The sequence below is a fragment of the Mesoplodon mirus genome (genome assembly GCF_964341445.2).
Source record: "Mesoplodon mirus genome assembly, chromosome: 14".
Classification (NCBI taxonomy): Eukaryota; Metazoa; Chordata; class Mammalia; order Artiodactyla; family Ziphiidae; genus Mesoplodon; species Mesoplodon mirus.
Window position 1 is genome coordinate 12,948,474 of NC_138990.1, and position 24,244 is coordinate 12,972,717.

General features: G+C 47.1%; 1 protein-coding gene across 1 annotated transcript in view; it reads right to left on the minus strand.

Annotated features, from left to right (window-relative positions):
• The window catches only part of MERTK (MER proto-oncogene, tyrosine kinase), a 111,130-nt gene that overhangs the window by 77,272 nt on the left and 9,614 nt on the right, over positions 1 to 24,244 (minus strand). The window contains exons 2-3 of the mRNA XM_082642869.1: positions 11,358 to 11,778; positions 326 to 426 (exon numbers count right to left, since the gene is read on the minus strand). Of these exons, the coding sequence (XP_082498995.1) occupies positions 326 to 426; positions 11,358 to 11,778 (522 nt within the window). The remainder of the gene's footprint in view (positions 1 to 325; positions 427 to 11,357; positions 11,779 to 24,244) is intronic.

The window sequence follows — 24,244 nt, forward strand, 5'->3', positions numbered from 1 at the left end:
CGGGAAAATAATCTGAAAAAGAATATGTATATATATGTGTGTGTATATATATATATATATATATATATATATATATATATATATATACACACACATATATATATATACACACACACACACACACATATAATAAACTGAATCAGTTTGCCATACACCTGAAACTAACACAACATTGTAAATCAACTATACCTCAATAAAAACAATTAAAAAACAAACAAACAAGTGGGCATGCCAAACTCTGGAGCATTATACACGAAGCAATTAATGCAGGCTCTACAACAAACCGCCCTGTGGCAACTGGATACCCTGTGGCCTCTGGACTCACCTTGCACCTCGACGTAGATGGGGTCAGACACGATCTCGTCGTTGTTTATTTTCATCTTACAGATATACGACCCATTGTCTGAACGCTGCACACTGGTAATGCTTCCGGGAGAAACACAAAGATATTTATCGTGACGACCTTTAGAGTTCCTACTATAGGAATGGAACATTCTTTTTTTTTTTTTTTTTTTTTCAGTATGCAGGCCTCTCACTGTTGTGGCCCCTCCCGTTGCGGAGCACAGGCTCCGCACACGCAGGCTCAGCGGCCATGGCTCACGGGCCCAGCCGCTCCGCGGCATGTGGGATCTTCCCGGACCGGGGCACGAACCCATGTTCCCTGCATCGGCAGGCAGACCCTCAACCACTGAGCCACCAGGGAAGCCCAGGAATGGAACATTCTTCAACTTCTTTGTCCTTCGCGGTGATGATTAACATGGCTAATGTGTGTCAAGTGTGTGTCAACACGGCTAGGTCACAGTACCCAGATACTTGGTCAGACGTTACTCTAGATGTAGAGATATTTTTCTGTGAAGGTGTTTTTCAGGTGTGATGAATATTCAGACCAGTTGACTCAAAGTAAAGCTGATGACCCTCCATCACTTGGGTGGGCCTCGTGTAGTCAGTTAAATGCCTTATGAGCATAGACTGAGGTCTTCTGAGGAACAGGAAATTCTGCCTCCAAACTGCCTCTGGGCCTCAAGGCTGCAACATCAACTCTTCCCTGGGCCTCCCACTGACACCCCACAGATTTCAAAGTTGGCAGCACCCACAATTACATTAGCCAATCCTTAAAATAAATTTCTCTTGCTCTCTCTTTGTGTGTGTGTGTGTGTGTCCCCTCTACTGGTTCTGTTTCTCTGAAGAACCTGGTCTAACACATATATTGTCACTTGTCTGGATTTCCATGGTAGGCTCTGTACCAGGGTTCTCTATATCAGAGTACCACCCCTCCAGGCATTTTGAAAATTTGTGGGGTTGTTTTGGATGGTCACAAATAACTAGGGGTGACATGGTTTTCAGGGGCGACTTTTCCACATCCCAAATGACCTTAATTTTTTTTTTAGTTTTTATTTTTTGGTACGCAGGCCTCTCACTGTTGTGGCCTCTCCCGTTGCGGAACGCAGGCTCCATGGCGCAGGCTCATCGGCCATGGCTCACAGGCCCAGCCGCTCCGCGGCACGTGGGATCTTCCCGGACCGGGACACGAACCCGCGTCCCCTGCATCGGCAGGCGGACTCTCAACCACTGCGCCACCAGGGAAGCCCCCAAATGACCTTCTGAGACTAGAACCTAATCCCACTGTACACACACACAAAGTATTCTACCTGGTGTTAATATCTATCTCATTTCCCAGGACCATGATAATGGAGGGCCAGTATCCCTTTGTCCTGTTTGGAACTTGGCTGTGACTTGGTCATCGTCTGGAAGATGGATCCCTGACAGCACTGCTCCATCTGCAGCTGCCATGTGCCTGGGTGCAAGTCACTGTGGACTTTATTATAATCTCTCCTGGTGTGGTCACACCCAGCATTTAAATATTCACATTCATATTATTTAATTATCAATTGCTTTCCTTTCGTTTCCCTCTTATTACAGGATGAACATAAGATATCTTATATAAACAGGCAGCCTTGGCTCTAAGAGGTTCAGAGCCCTGCTTGCCAATTTCCCAATGTGTTTACAAACAGGGAGTTACACCACAGGCGTGAAACCTGCTCTTAGCAGGGGTGGGAAGGGGTGAGACAACGAGGCACACTTTGCAATGCTCCCAGATGCTCTCCTGGAGAGGATGCCTTTATTAGCCCCAAAGCACTGAGTTCTTCTCTGCCCATCAGACACAACCAAGAAGACTGTGAATGAAGGAAAAAGAAAAAAGAAGGAAAACGTGGAGGGGTCCACCTGCCTTCCTAGCAGCTTGTTCCCCGATATGACTAGTTTATCCCAAAGCAAAATAAAATCTGTCCTCAACCTGTCAAGGGCTAAGGCTTAAGGCTTGAAAGAGACCAGGAGGCGGGCAAGGTCAGAAGGGGCAGTTGCCAGGGTTATTAAAACAGCACAGTCACCGCCAGGAGCTGACAGGCGGCAGTGAAGGGTCCCCGGCCTCCAGAAGCCACGGTTTTCAGAACCAACACTGGACACTGTAAATACCGCTTCTCCCAACAATACCATTCTGCAGACCCCTATTAGCCTATGATAAACAGAGTAACGAAGGTACACATCAAGAACGGCATCAGGGGGCTTCCCTGGTGGCGCAGTGGTTGGGGGTCCGCCTGCCGATGCAGGGGACACGGGTTCGTGCCCCGGTCCGGGAAGATCCCACATGCCGCGGAGCGGCTGGGCCCGTGAGCCATGGCCGCTGAGCCTGCGCGTCCGGAGCCTGTGCTCCGCAACGGGAGAGACCACAACAGTGAGAGGCCCGCGTACCACACACACACAAAAAAGAACGGCATCAGTCAGAACTACGAGGGCCAGAGCTGCTTGGGTTAGCATCACCTCCTTAACGGGCTCAGATCCGGCAGTGTGACTGTCCCCTGTCCCCTGCACTTCCTGATGTGCCAATCTAAGCAGTGCCCCATTGACTGGGAACACTCTGTCTTCCCGTCTCCCCTCATTCCTATGTAGGAGCGATATAATTCTGGAATGCACCTGATGAATGACTGCTGGACTTGGGGAGGATGCAGGGGTCAAGGAAAGGCTGGTCTCTCCATGCTTTAGGGCAGGAGCTGAATGTCACAATGCTTAGAAGTCACCAGGAGAAGACGGAAAGAGACCTCACAGGACAAATATCTCCAAATAACGGGCTAGCTGACGCTTCCCCTAGAATCTGCCAGGATATCAAGGTGACAGGAAGGGGCTGAAGAGAGCGGGAGGGGAGCAGGCGTCTAGGATGATGCGCTGCCCGCCGTGGGTAACACCTAGAGGCTGGACGGTACAACGTGGCTTTCAGCAGCTCCTGCAGATGCTCCACGGCTGACCAGTCTAGTCTTAGCAGTTCCAAGGGAAACCAAGGTTACGGCTACTGAAGAGAGGACCCTTTCTACTCATTTCACAAGTTCACTTTACAAGAAGCAACATTTTCTTGAGGCGAGACTCAGGGAGGGGCTGGATGCAGCAGACGATGAGATGTGACAGGCTGAGGACACCTACACCCTCGGAAGATTGGGCTGTGGCTCACGGCCTGGGACCCCAGTGCTGTAGCAGGCTTGCTGCATGACTCAGTGAGCCAGGGATCAGAGAGGAAGTGAAGGCCAGAGAGGGAGGCAGGGGACATCCCCAGGGGGACCGCACCCAGCCCAGGGAGGCACAGCACGCCGGGAACCCAAGAAATCAGCAGGCACAAATAACTGTGGAGCAGCACACCTTCGGCAGCAGAGATCAGACCACACAAAAAAGTCCAGGAGTACCTTCAACTAACCAGCAAGGAAAATTCAGACTAGGAGTAAAGCAGGAGAATGCAAAGGGAATGTGAGCAAAACTTGGTCTTTACTCATTTGCGTCAGGCAGGATCTAGCATCACTGGGTGAAAAAGACAACGTGTCTGCATTCATTAGCAAGTCCAGATCCATCTTACCTATAGCACAGGAAATGTTTTTCACAAATAATTCTCTTGTTGCTTTCTAGACATCACATAAAGGCTCCCAGGACGAAGGCAGTGTGGGGGGTGGGACAGGAGTTGGGAGACTGGTTCCCAATCTCCTCCCTCTCCCCCACAGAAACAGCAGGAAAGGCTCTGAGCTCAGAATAGCAACCTAGGCATTCGGACGATGACTGAGTAAGGAGTTCCAGAAAGAACACAGACAGGGGAGGAAGGAGGCATAATTCAAGAAAACGTCCAGAACTGGAGATACGGGTCTTGCCTAACCTGACACCTAGGTGGACAGCACAGCAAGAGAGAAAAGACCCACCAAGGGGCTTTGCCAGGCAATGTCACACCTCTAAGACAAAGTGGAGACCCCCAAAAGCTTCCAGAGAAAAGAAAAGCAGGAAATTTACGAGTGAATCAGAAACGTATCATGCTTCTCAAGAACAGCTCTGAGAGCGAAAAGGAAACAGGGCAATGATTTCAAGAAGACAGCAGGAAATTATTTTCCTTTTAAATTCTGTATCTGGCCAAACTACCTCAAGGGGGAGGTAGGAAAAACATGGCATTTTCAGACACATGAGGGCCCAGCAAGTGACGAGAGGCTGGGCTCCATGCCAAGGTGACGGGGTAAAGCCAGGAAGGGGGGAGCTGGGCTCCAGGGAACAGACGCTGGAAATCAGCAGGAACGAGGCTCCCAAAAATGAGAGCAAAGTTGACTCAGCCAGACCCCAGACCTGGAGGGCAACGTGTCTGGGCTGGAGGAACAGGGACGGCTCCAGGACTGGCACCTCCAAGGAAAAACAGCAGTCCCGAGAATTTGGTCATTTTGAGAGGAGATGCATATTTTCCTTTAAAAAGTGGGAGGAGGGCTTCCCTGGTGGCGCAGTGGTTGAGAGTCTGCCTGCCGATGCAGGGCACACGGGTTCGTGCTCCGGTCCGGGAAGATCCCACGTGCCACAGAGCGGCTGGACCCGTGAGCCATGGCCGCCGAGCCTGCGCGTCCGGAGCCTGTGCTCCGCAACGGGAGAGACCACAACAGTGAGAGGCCCGCATAACGCAAAAAAAAAAAAAAAAAAAAGTGGGAGGAGGATGAGCGATTGAAACTTAGACAATTCAGCGAACCAACAGGCAAGGAAACTATTAAATTCAGGAAAATCGAAAAGCTCTACAACAAGTACGAAGTAATTACAGTTGACTACATGATTCGGCTGAAAATAGCATTTCCATAGCCACAAAAATTGTGAACTCTGGGTACTGATTTAACCACAGCTATGAGTAGTACCCTATGAGACTGACATACCATGTTGGGGCCTGGCACAGGCATGCACACACACACACACAACTCATGGACTGAATATCTCTGGAAAGCTACCCAATAAGTGGGCCACCTCAGCTCCCCACTGGGAAAGAGGAACGGGGCTGGAATGCAAGAGGTAACTTTTGGACAGTTAGACTACTTTACCATGTGCAGGCACTTTAAAAAAAAAGTATAAGAATTCCATCAGCTTTTGGTCAAACATCTGAACACGGGAAGACCAAAGAAACCACAGATTCTGCCATAGCGTCTAGACAGGAACCACCTGGGGAGAGCCATGGTGGGGGGACAGCAGCTGCAAAAGCCCATCACACCAGCATCCCCTCAGCTGACGTAGCCCCAGGGCATCCTACAAGGACACACAGCATCTCTCTGGCCCTCAGACCTATTACAACTAGGCCGGCCTGCTCAGAAATGGCTCGCAAGGAGCACCTAAGCTCTCAAGCCTTCTTAAAAGACATATAAAAAAGGACCAATATTGGATGAATGCCTAGAGTAGTCAAATTCACAGAGAAAGAATGTGGAATAGAGGTTACCGAGGGCTGGAGGGGAAGGGGAGCGGGCAGTTAGTGTTTCATGGGTCTGGAGTTTCAGTTTGAGATGATGAAAAGGACTCTGGTGACAGGGGCCTAACGCTGTGAATGTACGCAAGGCCACTGACTTGGATATTCAAAAAGGGTTAAAATGGTTAAGTTTCATGTTATGTGTATGTTACCACAATTAAAAAAAAAACCCTGAAAAATGGAAAAAAAAAACTTTTAAAAGAAATACAAAGACGACCCACTGAGAAACATCCTGTTTTACCCTGCCTTCGTTCAAAGGGCGCTGACAGGATTCCGTGGATCACCTGAGTTCAGGGATCTTGGACCAAACCTGAGCTGAAAGGAAGTCTGAATATAAAGCAAGTCCAAAAGTCTCAGGGATCCATGGCTAAAAATAACTTTTCCAGCTGATGGTTTGGCTAAACAAATTAGGTTCTTACTTTCTAGATGTTTGGCTGATTTCTCATGCACGATTCCATTTTGGGGTAAAGAACAGCCAGCAGTGGCATCAGGCAGATGCACACCCGCACCCCGCCCTGCCTGTGGCAAGGGTCTCGGCACGCAGCGCCTGCGGGAGCCCCGCCAACACAAGCGTCTCGGGTGCCAGGAGCCCGCAGGGACCCAAACTACCTACTTAACATGTTTACCAAGAAAATGTAGGATGAAAGTAAAATCCTTCTAGCTTTAGCTCCTGGGAAGGATGCCAGAATTTAAAGAGTACTGGGAATACCTAGACCACAAAAAAAACAAACATCAAATACTTTCCCTTCTCCATAAATCACCCAATAACTAAATCTGCAGGGCCTGTCAGTTTACAGGAGCATCAGCTTTTGTTTTTGCTTGAGGGTGAGTCTCCCCAAGTCTTCTGATCTCAAGGCTGGTGCCTTCCTGATGAGGGAGTGTTTCCACCTAAGTGAGAGAGCTTTCTACACCCCATACCAGATTTTAGAGCCATGTCCCACAAGTTACACCCTCCTTTAGAGACTTCAGGGGAAGCTCTTGGCTAAGGAGGGTCCTGGGGCTGGACGAGCTGATAACAGGTGTAGATGGGGCGGGAGACTGGTTGGAGTGTCAAGGGGGATGCTCAGCCTGGTGACCTAAGTCCCACAGTCTAGCAACTGCTTTCAAGTGACGTACCATCCAGGACAATGCAAGGGGTGGGGGGGTGAGTAGGGAGGGTGGTGTGGATGTTCAGTATTCATCACCAAGCTATCAGCTAAGAATACTCCAACCTACTAGCAGACACGGAATGCTTCCTACACCCATTAATGAAAGATGACTCGACTCTATCAAGAATAATAGACATCTAAGTGAAACGTGAACTATCAGCATAGGATAGACCCAGCTCAAGAGGGCATCTGGATTTGAAGTCCCACATCAGTTACTTCTTCCCTTGTGTATGCCACCAACCTTGGCATTTTGAAAATAATTTTTAAGGTTTTCCCTTTATAATTTCATTTGCACTCTCAATAAATGAATCTGTTTTACAATAGCAAGTTACAGTGGCCTATCACAGCCATTAAAATATTTTGAAGACTTTTAGCAATATGGTGAATGTTCATCATACAATAAGTGCATGAATAAGACATACATCTATGTAATAAAATACTAATTTGATTTCAAGCATCTTGGAGTTCTATATGCTTGGAAAAGTTTTCTTGGGGTTGTGGGCCATAGTTTCCTTCTCTGTACGTGTTTGGTATCTTCCAAGTATTTAACAAAATACATATATAACTATGAAAACAAAATACATATATAACTATTAAAATAACTTAAAAATGCACATACATAGGAGCTAAGACCAAGTCGTTTCAGAAATCTTCTGGGGATACTCTCACGCATGACGCCAAAACAAATCTCCTTTAAGCTTTCCGGGGTACATGGGATTCATGCTGAAATGCCTGTGAGCTCCTCCTATCATTCCCACCCTGCCACACCTAGTTTCAATAAACTGAGGGTTGACTACAAGACGTGGTCCCCCCTGAGCAGCAGAAGTGTCCTTCCCTTGGTCCTGATGCAGGGCCCTCCTCCCCTAAAGGCCAAATCTAAAATCTGATGGCAACACTACCTTAAACACATCAACACCACCTTAGCGCTTCTGCACTTGACATTTGAGTCTCCCTTCCCCTCCATTCTGTTCACGAGCACAAAGCAGGAGGACAGGGACCAGGTCTCTCCTTCGTGTCTCAATGACCAGACGTTCAGGGCAGGGCTGGCTGTTTCTATAACTAGTGGGCAGTTGCCTGTGTTGTGATTTGAAAAAAAAATCTCTATTCCTTGTGTCCAAAATGATGTCCCCAGTGAATGTTAAAGCTTTCCTTAGTGTAGATTACTTATCCCCTTGTTTCCTTCCTTTGAAAAGGAGAGCACTACGATGACCACTGTGAGAAAGAGCGGAAGCAATAACAGAGATGGAAGTTCCAGTGCGTTAAATCCGCACGCCTCTTAAACTACACCTTCCACCAGGACAGGTTTTGTTTTAGGATCAAAGACCAGAAGCTTGACTAATCCTAATTTTTAGAATGAGGAGTTTGGGGTTTAAGTGTGGGTTGGGCAGGAGCCAAGGGTCTGCATGATATGAAAGAGAAAACAGGAACCAATATCAGGCTAAGAGAGTTAAATGCAGCATCCACAATCCTGCCAGGCTTCAGCAACTCAGAGCTGCTTCGTATTTAAGGCACAAGTGCAGTTGCAAACGGTGGACTCCCCAATCCGGAGACCTAATCATTTCAAAATTCATGTCCATTCTGTTCTTTTTTTCTTTTATTTTTACTATTATTATTTTTTATTACTTTATTATTATTATTTTTTTTTGCGGTACGCGGGCCTCTCACTGTTGAGGCCTCTCCCGCTGTGGAGCACAGGCTCTGGACGCACAGGCTCAGCGGTCATGGCTCATGGGCCCAGCCGCTCCGCAGCATGTGGGATCTTCCCGGACCGGGGCATGAACCCGCATCCCCTGCATCGGCAGGCGGACTCTCAACCACTGTGCCACCAGGGAAGCCCTGTCCTTTTTTATTATAATAACACCTTATAGAAAAATGGTTCTGTGATCTAACTTAAAATACTTTGTGTTTTTCTTTATAGTTCCTCTGACCCCTGCCTATATACAGACATCTATCTTTTGCACGTTCCCTTAAATAAACGTGGTCCAGGGCTTCCCTGGTGGCGCAGTGGTTGAGAGTCCGCCTGCCGATGCGGGGGACACGGGTTTGTGCCCCGGTCTGGGGGGATCCCACGTGCCGCGGAGCGGCTGGGTCCGTGCGCCATGGCCGCTGAGCCTGCGCGTCCGGAGCCTGTGCTCCGCAACGGGAGAGGCCACAGCAGTGAGAAGCCCGCGTACCACAAAAAAATAAAAAATAAAAAAAATAAACGTGGCCCATGCCAGTCCTGTTAGTGGCAACTCCAGCAAAATTGCAGGCTAACGAATTCCTGATCAAATGGCATCCATTGAAAACCTAGAACTAGTGTTTAACGCTTCACTGTTTCTGGGAACCAGAGTGGACTTCCTTAGGGCCCGTGAAGATTTGAGAAGAGAGGATGCTGCAGGTGTGCATATCAGGCTCCCTGGTTAAGGAAGACCAGCTTACTATCTAGTGATCCTGGGCAAGACACCCTACTCTTAAGGACCTCAGGGTCCTCATAAAAAAGACATCAAATTAGGGTCTCCAACATCCTTCTCTCTTGGGAAGAAATGACACAAATATTGATAATCTCCATCAAGTCACTATAATTTACTTCACTGAATCACCCACAGCTACAGTGCTGCCTGTACATTACCTTAATAAAGTTGAAGAATATTCTAATGGTGGACTTAGCGCTGTTCCAGATATTACTCAGTTCAGCTGAGTGTCCATCCTTTGCAAGAATTCTGATCACTAAATTTGCTTAGTTGGGAGGTCACATAAGATTTTTTTCTCTTCCAAATGAGTTTATGAGAGTTCGGCCGAATACATGCAAAAGTATACGTTTTTCTCTAAAGTTCTCAAAATACCACCCAGTCACCTTCTGAACTCTAAAAACATCAGTTCAGAATAAGACACTGTCGAAGTTTAAAAACTCTCCAAATCTTTTGAACATCTAATGGCCCCTTAGAGCACACCTAGAGCTGCCAGTCAGGCGGTCCAAACCCATCTCCTTGGCAAGAAGACCAGGGAAGATGCAGCGGCTCACCCACGGTCTCATGGGGGCCGGTGGCAGGACCCCCACTTGGGACTCGCAGCCCAGAGAGCAAGGCTGTGCTTTCCTCCTAAATGACCCTGGGTGAGACCAATGTGCCAGCTTTTTGTTTCTATAAGCCTTTAAACCTTATTCATTATGAAATGGTGATTTTAGTTCTCCCATCAGAAGCTGTGTCTATATAATGGAAAAACATCTGTGTTTTGTAGTTGATGGAGAAAAAAAGAGAGTCATGGGCAAGACACCCGAGTCTTGACACTGGCGGAGAATGGCAGCCCGAGAGACCCAGCCAGAGTTTAAATCGACCAACGGGAAATGCGGAAATTGTTTTCTTTCCTTGATGATGACCAAGATAACTTGGAAAACGCTAAAAAGGGGGGTCATCTTATGAATGTGTTGACACACTAAACTCTAACTGGAGTCATCAGGTCTATGGTAACTCCGAGGTGGTTTTCTGAAAAGGAAACACACAATGATTCACCAGAAGACATGACACAGTCTGGAAGAGGCCCAAACATCAGGTTGGAGAAAGTGAAAACACAGCAGATCAAAGAGGGCTCCACTCGGAGTGGAGGAATCCCAGAGAAAAGCCTCCTGAGTCAACGCTGCCGGGCTCCGAATTCATTTTGAAAGTTTAGTGACCACAGTCCACTTAATTCTAAAACTGTACATGCCAGGAAGTCCTGATGTAAACACAAACAAACACAACCCCTCCTGGCTAAGAGGAAGGAGTAGAGAATGAAAAGGGACAGTGAGAAGAGAAGCAGCTGTCTCACTGTCTCCAGTATCTGCGGTATGAGGACTCGATCCTTGGGATGATGGATTGTTCCAGATTTATGTCCTGGCCTGGCTTATCCCTGTCACTCTCTCCAACTCATTGGGGCTGCCCCTGCCAACACAAAGTGGAATGCTGAGAGGGTGAGCCACGTGGCTGAAGATCTGTCTCAACTGCCCAGACTTCACACTTTCTGCCTCCTTCCGACCCCAACAGGAGGGCAACATCAGTACCAGGATCTGCAGCTGCAGGGGGTGCTGGGAGAGGGAGAAGGGAGAGGAGATAGGGCAAACGAAAGGGGTGGAGGGCTGCCTTGTTTCACAAGTTCCACACCCACCTGGTGCGTTAGATGTCTCCTCCTGCCAGGTAACAACACTGGGAGAGCTCCTGAGTCCAGCAGGCCTTGACAGGACTTACAGGCCAGCTGGGAAGAGCATTTGATCACCAAGAGTTCCAGGAGGGCCAAAAGCCAACAGAAAAGAAATCAGCAACACAATCAGCTATTAATCTACACTCTAAATGGACCAGTGGGGTTGCTAACACAGAAAACAGAAGGCTGTTATTTCTTTACAAGCCTTTCGCTTTTGAATGAGCAAAAGCACAACAACAGTTTAAAAGAGAGGAAGAAAGAACACTTACCTGAAGGAAGCGATGATCGCTGTAACTTCATCATCTGGATAAAACTGAGTAATTGCATGATGGGCCCCCAGCAATTCCTTCCCATCTTTCCACCAAGAAATAGCTGCACTGTCCTGGTATATATTAGGTACGTTGATCGAGCAATTAAACTTGACATCTTTGTGTTCAGAAAGTATTATGTGGCCAACCGTGTGATTAAATGCAAGAGGCGGTAGGGATGTGGACCTGGCGGAGGTCACTCCGGGAAGGGCTGCATTTCCGGTGTGCGGTCTTCCAGGCTGGATGGGTGGAAACATGGAGGTGGGCTGGAACCCACTGGTGTGAGGCAAGGAAAATGGTGTGTGGTCAGTCTGCAGGCTTCCCGGGAAAGATCCGGGGAACAGCGGGTTGGGCTTGGTTTCTTCGCTCACCTCAGCGACAGCTGCAAAACAGAGGATTGGATTTTTAGCCTTTTAAATAATGGAGTTTTCCAAGTAGGTCCCCAACTTCATAGGCCATGATGAGAGAGTAAGGGCATCCTGAATGTCCTCAGAAAGCATGAGCGGAATTTATTTAACACACACGAATAATGTGCATATTCTCTTTCACAAGTTCATTCATTCGCTTACTTCCTTCTTTCTAAAGAATACGTAAGAAATCTAATGCCCCCATCAACATTTTTTCTTTTTTTAAACTGAGACATAATCGATATATAAATATAACATATTTGTTTCAGGTGATTTGTTTCAGGTGATGCAGTGATTCCATACTTGTATATTTTGCCAAATGATCACTGCAATAAGTCCAGTTAATATCCAACACCACACATAGTGAGTCACTTGTTTTTCTTGTGATGAGAACTTTTAAGATCTACCCTCTTAGCAACTTTCCAATATATGATACAGTACTATTAACTACAGTCAGCATTAACTCCATTACATCGCCAGGACTTACCTATTTTATAACTGGAAGTTTGTATCTTTTGACCACTTCGCCCATTTTTTTTTTTTTTTTTTTTTTTTGGCCACCGCGCTGCGTGGCATGTGGGATCTTAGCTCCCCAACCAGGGATCAAACCCGCGTCCCTTGCATCGGAAGCATGGAGTCTTAACCACTGGACTGCCAGGGAAGACCCTCACCCAGGTTTTGAAATTCGTGACTCATTCCAAATCCCTCGTACCCATCTCACCAGCACGGCAGGCAGGTGATGGAGCCTGAGATCACCTTCCGACTGTCTGCTCAGTCACAAGACTATGCTTGGCCAACAGTCTTGCAAAGGCTGCTACTGGTCACAAAGGGGCGAGTTTACAATTCTTGTGCCTCAGCATGACCCACCCTAAGCATGGGGGAAAAAAAATCAACATGTGCTTATGTCACCAGCTATAGAATGACTTGGAGCTTCCAGCAAAATGCTTGCCTGCAGGAATAGACCTGGAAATATTTTGATTTCATCTGACCCACAAGAATTTCTAAAAATATAGGCTCACATCAGTCGTACTTTTAGGGTTTTTTTAAATTGATTAATTAATTTATTTATTATTTATGGCTGTGTTGGGTCTTCGTTTCTGTGCGAGGGCTTTCTCTAGTTGTGGCAAGCGGGGGCCACTCTCCATCGCCTTCCAGTGCAGGGGCTGCAGGTTCGATCCCCGGTCGGGGAGCTAAGATCCCATGTGCCTCGCGGCCAAAAAACCAAAACATAAAACAGAAGCAATACTGTAACAAATTCAATAAAGACTTGAGAAATGGTCCGCATCAAAAAAAAAAAATCTTAAAAATTTTTTTTGAGTATAAGGATTCAGTTAAGTACTTATTGGGTGAATGGAGGTACAAGCAGATTTGGGGGCAAAAGCGGGGATCTGAGAATTTATACCTCTGGCTTCCTCCCTGCAGGTCACTCTGGACCACACTTATCCCTTAATGGAGGGCCGGGGCTCCTGCCAGGGCGTCCTCTCCATCCAGCTCTCTCTCCCCGACCCGGTCAACTCTCACAGTTGCTGCATCTGGGAACTGCGTCCAGGGTGAATGCCAGGTTGGAGGACAAGAGGTTTCACTATAAGAAACCAGGGAGACCTCATTGCTTGTCCTTGAGGCTGAGGTCTCGGGGGCCCTGGGAGTGCAGGTGTTCTCTGCAGGCTCTGGAGGAGGGCTTTGTGGGTCGGCTGCTGGCTGGCCTTGAGCTCAGTCGTCCAGACAGATTAGTGTGCTGTGATGGGAGTGGTGATTTATTCCAAGGAGTGGAGGTCAGGGTGATTCTGCAGAGAGGGGCCCCTGCCTCTCCTGTCGTCCCCACGCCAGGCAAACTTTATGTACAGGAATGGTAGGAAGAGGTGAAGCCCAGCTTCTCTGATTTGGGGGTCTCTTCCGCAGTAATGGATGCTCCCCAACTTGTCTGATTTGGGGATCCCTCTGCAGTAATGGCTGCTCTGGCTGTTTATCTTATGCCTGCAGACCCTCCTCAGAACACTCTTCTTCTACAGGCTTCAAAGCACTTAGAATTCACCTCTGCCTCTTGGAGGCAAACTTACCTGCAGTCTTTCCTATTAAAGGTCAGTTTCAGACGCAAACCACTACATACAGAATGGATAACCAACAAGGTCCTACTGTGTAGCACAGGGAACTATATTCAGTATCTTGTGATGAACCATAATGGAAAAGAATATGAAAAGGAATGTATATATAGGTATAACTGAATCATTTTGGTGTAGAGCATTAGTTAACACAACATTGTAAATCAGCTATACTTCAATAATTTAAAAAATATATATATATATATAAAAGATACGTCAGTTTGACACCAAATGTTTAGGAAGGGCGTAACAGGGCAGTTCTCAGGAGTGGACACCTGGCAGCTTTATCCTGGCCATTGCTTGGATAGTGTGGCCCCCATAGGGAAAATGGGGATGTAATAATAACGGTGTCCCACAGGGCTGCAGTTAGGAATAAAGGAGCCATTACTATGTCTGGCTCATAGTAAGCGCTCAGTAAACGTTAGCTATTATTACTTCTGTTACTTTCTCTTTGTATCACTAAAACCTGCCATGGCCCAGTACTTGAGAACTGCTGATCTACAGGGGTTGACGCTGAGGGCTGAACAACCACGCATGCTTGGTGAGGTTCTCACTGCACAGCTTTGGCAAGGAGTGGGGCTGGGATGGGGTGTTGCCATCCACATAGTCTTCAGTGTAAACGGTGCTTTACAGTGTGTGCTGTGCAGTGCATAACCTCGCCAGCCGTATATGGGGGCGTTGACTGAATACGGATAATGTGGGAAAAGGAGAGATGAAAAACATTCCAAGGTTTTGGACCCCAAAGTCAGGGCAATGATCAATTAGAAATTACATTTTAAGCTGCTAATTTTTCAGTGTTCTGACTACTTCAGTTGTATAATGTCCCTCCCCCTGTTTTTCCTCACAGAAGTGGAAGACTTTAAAATTATTTTGTTGGCGGGGGGAGGTAGTGACGGTAGGAGGATGCGATCAGACCACAAATTTTTTAAACTTTTACTTTTTATGAACGTGTCCTTGTTCATTCATTTTCAAGATGACAAAAGCAAACGTGGTGGGCCTGTTTGATGATCCCCATTGTGGAGACAATGTTTTTAGCCAGAGTCAGAGGTGTATTAAAAGCCCACAGCCAGAGACTTAACGAGAATTTGGTCCTCTCTCCATGGCACACGTGGAAACGCAGGCTGCCACTGGAATTCACGAGAAATCTCCCCCCTCCCTTCCCCACCCCCATCTTCTTTCACGGTTATTTTCTCACGTGGACGGGACAGCAGCTAAAGTGGGAAGTTTGGCCTCAGAAGCAAATGCAGCTGAACAACGTGGATAAATGGCCTCCCACTCAGGTCCAAGAGTAGCTGTCCACATGTTCCAGCAGCTCATCTGCCCACCCCAGGGGGCCACATCCATCCAGTCCTGGAGTTGGTCGTGGAGCGCCCCTGCTGGGTGCCCCTGTGTTTCCAATGATCACCCAGGCCTTGACCAGATTCCAAGGCCAGCTTCATAAAGACAAGGATTGTGTTACCATCATCTTCCTCCAGTGCTCAGCACGGGGACAGGCCCATGGGATATGATTAGCAAATGTTTCTTCAGCCAACGAATAAAGTGATTAGACCTATGGTCCATTGTTTGAGGTTTGCCTTGTTTTTCTGAACAAATTTTCCTGCAGCTTCCTTGAGGGCTGGAGGTGGTATCCTCTGAACCCAACCTGATGCCTGGCACGAAGCTGATATGCAGCAAACACCTACAGAATAAATGGGTGTGACGCGGGCAGGGACACTGCTGTGGCTGGGAGTGGGACTGTGGTGGGTCTGTAGCCAGGCCTCTGCAGCAGCATCTCCTCCCCCAACCACCTGCAGTTGCAGTGGGGCAGATACTGAGGACCACAGCCTCTTAGACTCAAAACTGGTCAATGAGGGGATGCTAGGGAAGGAGCTATTTTCTGAACTAAAAACAGAGCTGCCATATGATCCCACTCCTGGGCATATATCCGGAGAAAACTCTAATTCAAAAAGATACATGCACCCCTATGTTCATAGCAGCACTGTTCACAATAGCCAAGACAGGGAAGCAACCTAAGTGTCCATCGACTGATGAATGTGTAAAGAAGATGTGGTTCACATATACAGTGGAATATTCCTCAGCCGTAAAAAAGAATGAAATAATGCTATTTGCAGCAACATGGATGGACCTGGAGATTATCATACTAAGCGAAGTAGGTCAGAGAAAGACAAATATATGATATCACTTATATGTGGAATCTAAAATAGGACACAAATGAACATATCTACAGAACAGAAACAGACTCAAGGACACAGAGAACAGACTGTGGTTGCCACGGGGCGGGCGGGGGAGGAAGGACTGGGAGGGAGTTTGGGATTAGCAGACGCAAACTATTATACACAGAATGGATAAGCAACAAGGTCCTACTGTATGGCCCAGGCAACTATATTCAACATCCTGTGGTAAACCATAGTGGAAAAGAATATGAACAATGTACTTATATATGTATAACTGAGTCACTTTGCTGTACAGCAGAAATTAATAGAACATTGTAAATCAACTATACTTCAATAAAATAAAAATTTTAAAGTAAGCTATTTTCTGTGTGATCAAGCAGCACATCCCACCCTTAAATCCATGAATATTTGCTGAGTGCTTGCTGGGCGTGCATGGCAGACGGGTTGGTGGGCAGTGACGCTTGGGGGTTGGCCAGCAACTCTGTGGTTAGAGAGCCAAGGCCCACCCAGTCCCTGGATGCCTGACCCATGACCTCAGGAAAGCTCCGTCATGCTCTGACCCCCTGCAAGGATAGGAGTACCTGGCGGGGTGGGAGACGATCAGATGATCAGTGCCTCCACAGACACCAGCTGCTGCTGTGACTGGCCTGCATCTGAACCCGGCCTTTGACCACACGGAGGAGGAATTTCTGGGCCTTGTGGGAATGAGTGCTGGGACTAATGGGTCAGGTCTGTCTTAGACAATGCATAGAGAATGGCAACACTGGAGCAACATAATTGCCACCCGTGAATGAGAGGAAAAGGCATACTTCAAGTCCGTGAAGTAACCACCCTCAGCCTGCACCCCACTTTTTGACTTGAGCATTTGACTTCTTCTTGGTAGAAATGCTTTGCAAAAGAAGCTTCACCAGCAGAACTGCGACCCCCCAGTCCTTTCTGTTAAGTGGGCATTGATGCAACCATTAAAGAGAGCTCTAAGGAATCTCTCCAGGGCTGGTCTTCACCACTCTTTCCCAGGATGAGCTCCTTTAGATTTTTTTTGCAGTATGCGGGCCTCTCACTGTTGTGGCCTCTCCGGTTGCAGAGCACAGGTTCCGGACGCACAGGCTCAGTGGCCATGGCTCACGGGTCCAGCCGCTCCATGGCATGTGGGATCTTCCCGGACCGGGGCACGAACCCATGTCCCCTGCATCGGCAGGCGGACTCTCAACCACTGCGCCACCAGGGAAGCCCTCCTTTAGATTTTTATTGAAGCTTCAGGAACACAGCCCAAGGTGGATAAAGGAAGCAGCGGCTGCTGAAATCGCAGGTCCTGGGGTAGTAGGTGGAGTGGCAACCTTATGCCACCTCTCTGACCCTGGAATCCCTCCAAGCTGCAAGAGGAGGGTTGGGCAGTGCGGCAGCTGCATGGGAGGGAGAGTGCAGGCTGGTGTTATGTGCCATCAGCCTGCTTTACTACCCTGAAGACCTGGGAACGGACCAGAAGCACCTTGACCGGATGGGTCAAATAACAGCAGGGCTGAAGTGCCAGCCAGTGGGACCCACACCGGGTTCTCCCTACTGCTTCTCAGACAACAGAACAGGTGGGGACATGAGCCGAGCTCTCTGAAGCTCAGCCTCAAAATCCGGAGACCCAGAGGCAGCTGCAAGAGAGAGGACTTATCCTTGAACTCCTAGGGGTTCTTTGCTTCCCACCGCGGAGCAGGAGGAGGATGCACTTTGGTACAGGAGCTAAGGGTTCCTCGGCCTCTCTGCCCACGGTGCGATCTGCTATCAAGCAGGCCCCAGCGGTTGGGAGGAGAAAGGCCCCATTCTGGGGTGGGTTTGCAGTTTACAGAAAAGGCTTTTTGGCATCTGGAATCCTGTTTGTGTCCACTCCCCGTCCCTCTCCCTTGTCACACCCTGTGTCGGCCACCCCCCCAGGTGAAAGGGCTGTTACGTGGACCAGAGCCCCCCCATTCCATGTGTGCCCCCCAGGCCGATGATTGAATTGTGTCCGTGGGTGCTTCGCTGTCACTTGGTTAAAAACTCCTCCTCTCACCCCCGAAGATGGCTGAGGCCAAACCCAGAACGAGCAGAAACTGTCTACTTAGAATCATTTCACTTTACGCAAACGCAAAGGATTCTCAGTTGATAAAGCATAGCAACACTGAATGAGAGGACATTTAAAAAAAACCCTTCAACCTGAAATCAGCTGACCTGACTGTCCCCAAATTGTAAATGGTAAAAATTAACTTGAGTGCACAGCACTCTGCCACTTGGGGAGGATTAAACAGAAGGAGGGCCATTCACGGGATAAATGCACCTAGTGCAGGAAAAGTGCAGGGAGAAACCAAGAGCTGACCTGAGGGAAGGGGCCCCAGCAGGGGCTTTACCACAAAGAAGGGGGAGTCATTGGTGGGGTGCTTGTGCCTGGAGGGGCCACAGCCTCAGCAGAAAAAAGCAGAGGTGACAGTGAACCCCTGAGATGCCTACACAGGGTAAAAAGTGGGGTTGGTATAAAACATGGTGTTGGTGAGTCAGATTTTCTACACAGGCTCCGGTGGCGGGCACCGGGTTGCCAGATAAAAAATGGGATGCCCCAGTTACACCTGGATTTCACATAAACAATGCCTATGTGGGTTATACTTAGTTAAGTAAATGCAACTTAGTATCCTTTAGCACAAACCAGCTGGAGCCAGAGCCCAGGGAGTTCATTGTCACCCTCCCCCTAGGCTGGCCTCCTGGGGCCTAGAGCAGGATGAGGAAGGGGTGTGGAGGGGCAAACAGGGACCCCAACACACCAAGCAGGCTAGCCAACCTCTCTGTGCCCTCACCTGGAGGATGTGCGGGGGCTCGGGCCTCTGAGCCAAACATGATTATCAGGGTGACTCCTCACTCCCCCTGGCCCCCTAATGCACTGGCTCCACAAAAAAAGACTGGAGCCCCACAGGTGCCTCTCCCCCTTGCTTGGCCTTGTGCACACACTTTAGCAGTAGAAGCTCCAAGGAAGTCAAAAGGCTTTAGGCAGCCCCCCATAACCCCCTTCAGCCTGCACCCCACTTTCTGACTTGAGCATTTGACTGCTTTTTTTTTTTTTTTGCGGTACGCGGGCCTCTCACTGTTGTGGCCTCTCCCGTTGCGGAGCACAGGCTCCGGACGCGCAGGCTCAGCGGCCATGGCTCATGGGCCCAGCCGCTCCGCGGCATGTGGGATCTTCCCAGACCGGGGCACGAACCCGTGTCCCCTGCATCGGCAGGCGGACTCTCAACCACTGCGCCCCCAGGGAAGCCCCATTTGACTGTTTCTTGATAGAAGTGCTTTGCAAAAGTAGCTTCCCCAGCGGACTGCAACTGACTGACTCTTCCCCATCATTTGCTAACTCTCCACCATGCTTTCAAAACCAGCACAACATCAGGATCTCTAGGGAAGCTTTTAAAGCTCTGATGCCTAGGTTTCACCCAGAGCTTGAATTAACTGGCCAGCAGTGCAGCTTAGGCATCGGGATTTAAAAAAATCTCCTCTAGTGATTCTAGAGGAATTAGGGTCAGACCTAATTCCTAAAGAATTAGGGAATGGATCCATCCGGTGGCCCAAATCATCTTGGGGGGGGGTGGGGGGCTCCTGAGGGTTTAGCCCTGATGCTTAGAATCCATGTGGCTTGGGAGCGTGGGAGGAACAAGAACTCTGGTGCCTGAGTTCAGTCCCAGCTCTACCACTCAGAGGCCAGATGCCAGTCCCTTGTCCTTCTGAGATTCAGCCTCCTCATCTGTGAAGGAAGACAGGTAACCCCTCCTTCTCTCAGAGATCAGAGCAGAACACCGCACACGGAACACTGCGCAGGCACACAATCCATGCCACTTATGGCTTTCATAACATGAAACATCTGATCTGCCTTGTTTCAAAGGTGCAACTAGTCATGTCTGGACTATCAAAGGTCAACACATGGAACCGATTATGCTGACTTAGATCATTCAGCCTCTTGCAGTGAAACAGGAATATATGTTTACCCAACCAAGGGTGGCTTTCCTTCTCTTTCCCCTTTGGCAGCATGCCAAAAGTGTCACAGAAAGGCTGAGGGGACACTTTCTGGCCAGGGTTGTGAAGCAGCCGCCCCCCTGGTCCCTGTGTCATCTGGGGCTGCTTCTCCGCAAGAACCAGCTATGGTTTTCACAGGACCCAGGAGAGACGCTCTCGTCCCCAAGTTTAACTCCTCTGTCCTGCCACCCCTGACACACACCCTCCAGCCCACCAATACCTGAAATCCTATTAATTTTAGCCTTTCTTTTCAGGAAAAAAGATTTCCTTCTAAAACGTGACCGTCGCTAAAGACCAAACACCTTAGCAAGCACAGTTTGTCCCAGTCTTTCCTAAGTGACAGAGGGCACAGAATTCCCTCCAAAAACAGAGTAGATGGACTTTCCCCTATTTCTTCCACTAAGTACACCTAAAAACACTGGGCATTATATTGACATATAAAACGAACATTTTTTAAAACCCTGAAGAGTGGACAGACGGTAAACCGACCCAGGAACAACATGGTGACGAATTCCCTGGGTCTCCTTTTGTCCTGTGTGTCCCAGATTTGGAAATGCTAACAGGCAAAGACAAAAAACAACAACAAAAGCCTGCTATCTCTAGTCAAAGGATTAGGAAAGGGCATCTCAGCAAGACAGAAGGCTTTTAAACAGTAAACTGCTCTCCTCCAGGCAAACAGCCCAGGAAAAACCATGGCCCCATCCCCACCCATGCCAGCAAAGATCAAGTGGGGAGCCTAGACTTGGTCCCGTATCAGGCTGTAAAGAGGTGCCACATTCCACTGGGTGGTATCAGAGAGGGCCAAGGAGGGAACTGGCACTTTCATACCTACTGATTGGTGTTATGAAAGCCCACGTGGGGAGCCTCGACTTTTATTCCCACATGGCATTAACAAGGCATCCCTCCTCGTCCCCGGCAGGGTGGTATGAGAGGAAGCCTAGTAGAGATTCAGGGCTTTCACTACTCCCTAGCGTCAGTGGAGGTCAGGTGGGGAACAGTTGGAAAGTAATCAGGCACTCCTACCCCTCCCTCAGCCAGAACTCCCAACCCCCCCTGACCAGCAGTAATGAGGACGAGGACCATCGCATACTTAGATGTCAATGGAGGCTGAGTGGGGAACCTAGAATTCTACCCCCACCAGGCAGTGAGGCCCCCTACCACAGCGTTTCAGAGAAAACCAAGTAAAACAAAAGACAATTAAGAGTCAGTCTCATAGTACCCCAAATGTCTAGGTTTCAATTAAAAAATTCTATCTGAAACTGAACGAAATACAAACACCACGATGACAGAGAATTATCTGAAAAAGCTTTTAAAGAAGGAATCATAAAAATACTTCAATGAGGGCTTCCCTGGTGGCGCAGTGGTTGAGAGTCTGGCCTGCCAAAGCAGGGGGCGTGGGTTCGTGCCCCGGTCCGGGAAGATCCCACACGCCACGGAGCGGCTGGGCCCATGAGCCATGGCCGCTGAGCCTGCGCGTCCGGAGCCTGTGCTGCACAACGGGAGAGGCCACAAGAGTGAGAGGCTCACGTACCGCAAAAAAAAAAAAAAAAAAAAAAAATACTTCAGTGAGCAATTACAAATATGAAACACATGAATAAAATAGGAAGCCTTAGCAAATAAACACAAAGTCTCAGTAAAGAAAGAGAAGATTGAGAAGAGAAACAAATGGGAATTTTTGAACTAAAAAATACAATAACCAAAATAAAAAACTCAGTGGATGTGCTCAGCAGCAGAATGAAGGGGCAGAGAAAGAATCAGTGAACCAGAAGATAGAGCAACAGAAAATTATCCCATCTGAGCAACAGAAAAAACTGAACAGAGCCTCTGCAACCTGTAGGACTACAGTACTTAAGAGCTAACATTTGTATCATCAGAGTCCTGGAAGGAGAAGACAAAGATGGCAAGGCTGAAAAAGCACTTGAAGAAATAATGGCTGAAAACTCCCCAAATATGACAAAAGATATAAACCTACAAAATTAAACATCTGAATGAACCCCAAATAAGATAAACCCCAAAAATATCCACAGCAAGGTACATTATAATCAAACTTCTGAATACTAAAGACAAAGAAAACATTTTGAAAGCACTGAAATCAGAGAGGACACCTTACCTATAGGGGAAAACCAATTCATATGATAGTGAATTTCTCATTAAAAACCATGGAGGATAGAAGGAAGTGGCCATTTTCCTAAGTGATGAGAGAAAAGGAATGTCAACTCAGAATTCTTCTGGAATGAAGGGGAAATCAAAATATTCTCATATTGAGGAAAACTAAGAGAATTTGTCATCAGCAGACCTACTCTATAAGAATAGCTAAAGGAAATTCTCTAAACAGAAAGGAAACAATAAAAAAAAGAAAACCTGAATCATCAGGAGGGAGGAAAAAACACAGAAAGGAAAAATACTGGTCAATACAATAGAATTTCTTCCTCCTCTTGATTTTTCTAAACTATGCCTGATGGTTGAAGAAAAACTGTAACACTGTCTGATGTGGTTTTATATATGAAGAGGAAATATTTAAGATAATTATGCTTTAAATGGGGGAGGTAAAGGGACTTAGAAGAAGGTAGGGATTCTATAATTCACTTGAACTGGTAAAACATCAACACCTAATAGACCACAAATTACATTAAATGTAAATGACATAAATATTTCCATTAAAAGACAGATAATGGCAGAGTAGATTAAAAAACATGACCCAACTATCTGCCATTTATAAAAAATTCACTCCAAATATAATGATATAGGCAAGTTGAACAAAAAGATAGAAAAAAGACATATCATGCAACCATTAACCAAAAGAAAAGCAGCATGCCTACATTAACATCAGATAAAGTAGATTTATAAACAAAGAAAATTATCAGAGACAGTAAGACACATTATGTAAGGATAAGAGTCAATCTACCAAGAAGACATAGTAGTCTTAAATGAGTATGCACTAAAGCAAAGAGCTTCAAAATATGTGAAGCAAAAACCGATAGAACTGAAAGGAGACATAAACAAATCAACAATTATAATTAGAGACTTCCAACATCTCTCTTTCAACAATCGATCAAAGGACTAGGCACAAAATAAGCAAGGATAAAGAAGAACTTGATGAGATTGCCAATGAAAAGAATCTAGACTACATTTATAGAACATTCCACCCAACAACAGCAGAATACACATTCTTTCCAAATGACGATGGGATATAAACCAAGAAAAACCATTATCTTGAGCCATAAAGCAAATCTCAACAAATTTAAAAGAACTAAAATCATACAGTTTATACTCTCTGATTACAATGGAAATAATTATAAATTAATAACAGAAGGTAACAAGAAATTTTCCAAATACTTGCAAACTAATGCCTAAATAATCTATGGATCAAAGGGGAAGTCTCAGGGAAATTTTTTAAAAAATACATTGAACTGAATGAAAATGAAATTACAATGTATCAAAATATGTGGGACACAGTTGACACAGTTTTGAGGGGAAATTTTGTTTAGTAGTCTAATCTCATAACATGGAGAAAGAAGAGCAAAGCAAACCCAAAACAAGCAGAAGGAAGAAAATAAATATAGGAAATGAATTGAAAAAAGAAAAGCAATAGAGAAAATCAATGAAACAAAGAGCTGGTTGTTTGAAAAGATCAATAAAATTGATAAATCTCTAGCAAGACTGACAAAGAAAAAAAGAAGACAAAAACTACTAATATCAGGAATGAAACAGGGAGTATCACTATAGACTCTGAAGACATCAAAAGTATAATAATTAAATACTATGTTTGCAGCCAACTAAGCCCACCATGCTCTCTTCCCCATGGGAGCCCAGCGTGCAGTAGCTGCAAACAGCAGCCTCCTCGGAAGTACATGCAGCCTGTTGCCTGTATGGGTTGCTCTAAGGGACCCTGGAGACAGACCTTTGCAGTGGACATTCATGTCTGGCATGCTAACCCCAATCTAGGCTCCAGACAGGTATGCACGGTGCCTTTGGAAAGCCCCAGGGCACAGTGGCCAGTGTCCACACTGGCCAGGTCATGATGTCCATCCACATCAAGTTGAAGAACAAGGAGCACGTGATTGATGCCCTGCGCAGGGCCAAGTTCCAGTTCCCTGGCCACCAGAAAATCCACATCCCCAAGAAGTGGGGACTTACTAAGTTTAATGAGG